General features: G+C 36.8%; 1 protein-coding gene across 1 annotated transcript in view; it reads left to right on the top strand.

Annotated features, from left to right (window-relative positions):
- disc1 (disrupted in schizophrenia 1) overlaps nt 1–6,000 on the top strand; it is a 75,918-nt gene that overhangs the window by 20,487 nt on the left and 49,431 nt on the right. The window contains exon 7 of the mRNA XM_015379568.1: nt 3,196–3,250. Within this exon, the coding sequence (XP_015235054.1) occupies nt 3,196–3,250 (55 nt within the window). The remainder of the gene's footprint in view (nt 1–3,195; nt 3,251–6,000) is intronic.

Genomic DNA, 6,000 nt, shown 5'->3' with positions numbered 1-6,000 from the left:
TCCATCCATCCATCCATCCATCCATCCATCCATCCATCCATCCATCCATCCATCCATCCATCCATCCATCCATCCATCCATCGGCTAATGATCGTTCTACACTCTCCGTAGTTCCACTGTGGCGGAAGCACAGGGCGGCGCGCCTTTAGCGAGCATGCCCGTTTCCTGTCGCTTGCGCGGTGAATCGTGTCGCCGCGATGTGCGGAGATGCAGGGGAAACCGTATCTGATGGGGAAACGCAGCTCTAATTGTGCGACCTGAGTAACATGCAGTAACGGGGTGTCGGCAATTGTAACTGCGTTATAGTTACAGTAAGAGTAATAATTTTGATTACTCGTTACTAAAAAAGGTAGCGGCGTTAGTAACGCCGTTACTTTCAACGCCGTTACTCCCATCACTGCCAGGAAGTGAATATACTTCTAAATGCCATGCAGTGTTGTCAGATCAGCTGGAAATGGATATTACCCCTTGATTATTTGAGGGAATGTTGTTACAGGGTCAGGGAAATGTAAATGTTGTAACATCTTTTCTTAATATTAGCAAGCTGATGTTTGCTAATGATAAAGTCTCAGATAGTCTCAGAATTAAGTTAATCTCTGAGCTGACAGCTGTTAAATAAATTCCCAGAGCTTTGTTTATATCCATATCACATTCATTGGAAATATACTTGTAGATGGATGAAACATGAAATAGTATTTATAATACATTCTATGACTATAACTTAATGAAGAATAGAATAGAATAGAAAATCCCTTTAATTCTGGTGTTTGCAGCAGCAAAACAATTATAGAAAAAAATGGTCAGACAAATATGGACCTTATAAAATGTATAAAAATAACATAATAGTGAAGAGTTAAAAGGTTAACAATAAAATGATGTACTGTTAAGTGTTTTAACGATACAAATACAAGCAGAGCTTTTGAATGGCTCTTGCCGAGCTAAACTATTGTTATCAGATGCAGCCCCTTTAATCCTGCAGGTGTAACTGTAGTACCTTTAGTCCCCAGCTGGGAATGCCAGAGAGCTGTAAAAATCCCATCAACCACTTATCCATACAAACCTTTCCCTTTGTTGTCTTACAAGGTTTCTCATAGCTCACTCATAGGGGATGTTTTTTATTTTTTTCCTGGGTTACATCCTCTAACAGAACAGATTTTACTGCAAGGTTGTTGTTTTTTTTTCTTAAAAAACTGAGTCATACTGTGATTATTGTGAAAATCCAATAATGACATCAAACCAAATGGGAAAGACCAAAACCTTTCCTAACTTTCTCTACTAAAATGAAAATAAACGCTAATTTTGCTGTTATATTTTGGGTTGAACATGCATGTTTTGATGTCTAACTGATAAAACAAAATAACACAGCAACAGATCAGACCTGCAGAATAATATTTCATGTTCAGTTAGAATGCATTACGAAGCGCTGAGTACTCTAGTATTTTTTTCCTCCTAAGCGTCCCCTGTGCCTCCAGCCCTCTTCTCTCACACCTGCTTGCCCCTGCTTTGAATTTTAATGGTTTTTCTCAGATGCTAATGATTACTTTGCATCTCATCCTTAGAAGTTAATAGCTTGTGAGCCAGCCCTGCAGAAAGCCCCTCTGTCTTGACACTCGTTAGAAAGACATGTAAATTGTACTTATTGTGTTTTGCTGATGTGACCCACCATCAGAGCAATAATTTGATACCTGACACATCATCTCCTCCAATACTACACATTTACATGCTGCTGTAGATTAGAATGGTGGATCCTGATTGGACAGCCTTCCCTCCCGCTGCGGTCATCTCTCTGTCCGACTAACTCTGCTCTTCTTTGTCATGTCGATGTATTTTCCCCCTAATGGCAGCAGATTAGATTATCTCTACAGAAAAGGTGGTTGTCTGTGATCATTTCAGACGGGCTCAGTTTAGAACATCAGCTTGAATAACTTGTAAAGGGCACCAATGATCTTTGTGATATGAGAGAACTGGGACTTTCTCAAGGTGACTATGTTTTGCTTAATGGATTTTATGCTCCATTTTCCCATCTTCTAATTAATTTATATCTCTGTCCTCATACAATGTGACCTTGCAGGTTTGTGCTGTTTGCATGTTTATAGACATATGCAGCAATGATTTCACAGATATGACCTTTACACTTTAGATTTGACGAAATCATGTAAACACTCAGTTTTAATGGACCTGCTAATGAAAACAGCAGACTTTGTCCTCCACACCTATTGGCTGCCCTGTATATAAATAAATAAACGCATGTTTTGTTGCAGTCACATTATCTCTGACACACACAGAAATAGAAAGTGCAACGTGTAATTTTAAATTCCAGATATAAACTGATAACTTTTAATTAGAAATCTGGGACTTCCTGATTCCCTGGAAAATATTACGAGGAACAGAAGATCGTTTATTTTAGTCACTCCTCACAGATTGGAAGGATAAATTCGTGTTGAACATTTTGAGTTAGAAAATGGCTGCAGAAAACAGCTGTTTGCCTAAACTTAGCTGTCTCTTCATCTTGGATACCAGTTAAAATCATTTAAATCTTTGACAAACTTTATTTCGCTAACTTTTTAACAATAACTCACTTGTTAAGATCATGGTGAAGATTCTCATTCATCCAGGTCATAGTCATTCCAAAAACGTTTTTGGAGTCACTGTTAAGACGTGAAAATTCAGCCATTTTTCTTTTTTCTTTGCACCAGCTGATGCTTAAAAGCACAGTACCTGTTGACACTTCTAAAAGTCCTGTTATCCGTCCTGTCTCAGCACAACCTCTGACATCTAAGGTGTGTTCAAACAGCCAACTGATGGGTCTTAGCTGACAGCGCTGCGTTCAGGTCTAATTTTAACTGAAACCATGCTGTTCTTGGTTCATCAGACTGTAGTTGAGCTTTATTATGAGCAAAAGGAAGAACAAGTTCCTTATACCTGTTGTTGGATACAGTGGAGGACCTGTCATGCTGCGGGACTGTTTCTCTTTAAAAGAGATCTTATTAGAATACCAAAACGTTTTTAACAAACCTAAAAGTATATCCTAATCAGAAATGTGAAGCTTTTTGCACACGTTTTCGAACAAAAATGTACATTTAGAAACAAATTTAAATGTTTTTTAAAATAAAGGATTGTGTTGTTGGACTGACTGTTGACTTTTTTCTTGTTTGAAAGAAAATAATTATTTTTATCAATTGGATTTTTTTGCAGACTCCAAGAACAGGAGCAGGCACTAAACCTTTCAATAAAGGAAGCTACAGCGAAGGTAAGCCGCTGCTCACCACATCTGATTTCTCTCTTTAAACTCACGCTGCCTTCTCTGAATTTGCCGGCAGAGACTGAATGTGAATGAAATCCTAATGAATTGTGAGTTAAAATAGACAGGATCTGTCATGTGTCAATGTCAGAGTGCTCAAAATGTGTAGTAAATGTCAGTCTGTTTTTTCTTTATCTGACAAGGCAGTGATCTCTTCAGTTGTTCAGAAGCAGCGGGATATGCCATTTTGAATAAACTCTTCCTTGATTTACAGTTTCTGAAAAAGAAAACAGGATTGTGAAAAGTAAAGTTACAGGAAATGATAATAAGAAAAAGGCAAAGTTAGAAATCTGGTCAGAATGGAAAGCTTTTGTGTGACTTGAGTATTTCAGGGATAAAAGCCCTCCTATCTTCTCCCCTCTGAGCTGCCTGTTTGGTCTTTGCTCCTGCTCCCTGGGGGGTTGGGCTTACACATACACAAATCTCTGTAACCGAAAAAAAAAAAAGAGCTAAAGGCAGCATAGACCTGTAACAAGTAGTGATTTGAGGACGGGAAAAGAACAGCGGGTGTCACAGTCCTCAGTATGGAGCGTTTCTCTCCCGTCACACTGTCCTTCAGAAACCCATCATCAAATCGCTGCTTGTTGCTGCAGCTGCACTTCAAAGACACGTAGAATCTAGTCACAAAGAGACACTTCGTCCACGGTTACCATTGTTATGTTGGAAATGAAAAGTTTGCTTCTTAAATGAAATATCCATCATGTGGAAAACGACTCACCTGCTGTGACAAAACGATTGCAGCCATGAAAGTAACTCTTGCTTCTCTCTGTTGACTTTTTGGAACAAAAAAAAATGGCAAAGAGTGGCGTTTTTCTGGAAATTAAATCACAAGTGTTAGAATTTCTGCAGTTTGAAAGACTCACTAAAGTTCTTTCCAGTTTGTGCACTGTGTGAAATTAAATTATTCAAGCCAGTTTTGCTGGATTTCTGTGTGAGGAAAACTCCCTGGAGATGTTGTACCTTTGAAATGCCAATCTGTATGACATCCTCTCAGGAAACTGTGTCATATTAAAAAAGGAAAAGAATCATAAAATCATTTTTAGTGTTTAACATTTCTTAGAAGAGAAGGGTTTATTCTCTGTTTTGACTGTGGCTTCCTGGTAGCATTCTCTGTGGTCTAACCAACCAGTCGGAAGAAGCTTCCCCTTTAAGACCACTCCTCTTCATGTGCAAAATGAAACAGAAATGCATAAAGAAATGGAAACAGACAGGCATAAATAAAAAGGGGTGGAAGAAATAAACAGAGTTAAGAAAGACAAAAAATCAAATGCGTACACAGAAAAACAAAAAACAGAAGAAAAAAACAAGTAATTAAATAATAAAGCTGAAAATTTTTACCAATAGTAGATAAATAAGGTATGCATTATAGAGGTAAATAAATACATGAATAAATCAGCTAAGATAAGATATATTTTGACATTGAATTACTCCATTTATTTCTGTGATGTGTTTTTTTTTGACTATTTGATTGTATGCTTATGTATTTCTTAAGCATTCAATTGTTTATGCATTTATATCTAATTATGTCAAAGTCCTCCATTGTTTTAGATTATGAATGAGTGCAGATTTTAGTCGATGTCTTTGTTTGAATGCAAAATGAAACCATCTATTGAAAACTGTATTTACTCACTCAATGAGATTGAGATTGTCCATGTTGGTAAATATTGATTAACTTTGATTAATCATGTTTGAATTTCACCTGCAACACAGTCCTGCAGGATTAAGGATCAGGCCTGTCTGACAACTTGATATTGGCTAAAAGATCTTAGAAGTCAACACATCATGCTGTGATGAAAGCAAACCCAAGAGTCAAAGTTACTTGACACCTAAGCTTCTGGAAAGGGTTATAACCCCATTAGCCAGAGTTAGAGGCATTATCCTCAAATAGAAAAAACTTTGAATAGTGGTGAATAGTTCTAAGAGTTATGGTCTACTCAGGTAAGGAATGCATTAACCAGGGATCTAGGAGGTTTAAAAGAACCAATAACAACATGGAAAGCACTGCAAGCCTCAATTGCCTGAGTAATGGGATGAGCTCACCATTCAACAATAAGAGAAACAACAGTCAAAAGCAATAGAAACCACAAAAAACAAACAAACAGACAAACAAAACAAACAAACACCATCCTTATGAAAAAGTATTCTTTGGACTAACAAGACAAAAGTGAAAGTTTTAGAAGGTGTATATCCGTTTACATGTGGCATAAAATTAATATTAAGAAAAAGAAAATGGCAGCCAAAGCTTTTCTGTAATAGGTGAATCCATTTTCTTCTAGAATATCCTTTAAAAGATAATCCAACCACCGGTTTATAATGTTCACCTGGTTAGTAAAATAAAGGGTAAATAGAAATGTCCTTTAATGTTTTTCTGTGGGGAAATTCAAATGTTTCAATGGCAAATTTTAAAAGGCAAACAGAAATATTCAGGTGAAATCATCACTGAAAAAAAATATTTTAATCAAATACAGGAATCATAAAAAGATAAAATTTATATTGTACAGTTAAGGATAAAATAGATTACACAAAAAAGAAAAACTGCTGTTTTGAAAAGGCATACTCAGATTAAATTACTTTAAGTGTGCATCAAGGTCTGGTAACTGGAACTCAAAAAGTTCCCCTCTAACAGTGCTTGAAAAAAACAGCAATATTGGTTTACAGTAAAAAAGGAAGAGGAACTGTGCAAGCAACAGCATAAACTT

The sequence above is a fragment of the Cyprinodon variegatus genome, unplaced genomic scaffold (genome assembly GCF_000732505.1).
Source record: "Cyprinodon variegatus isolate N-32 unplaced genomic scaffold, C_variegatus-1.0 Scaffold195, whole genome shotgun sequence".
NCBI lineage: Eukaryota > Metazoa > Chordata > Actinopteri > Cyprinodontiformes > Cyprinodontidae > Cyprinodon > Cyprinodon variegatus.
Note: the sequence above shows the minus strand (reverse complement) of the source record. Positions and strands in the feature narration are given on the sequence as shown.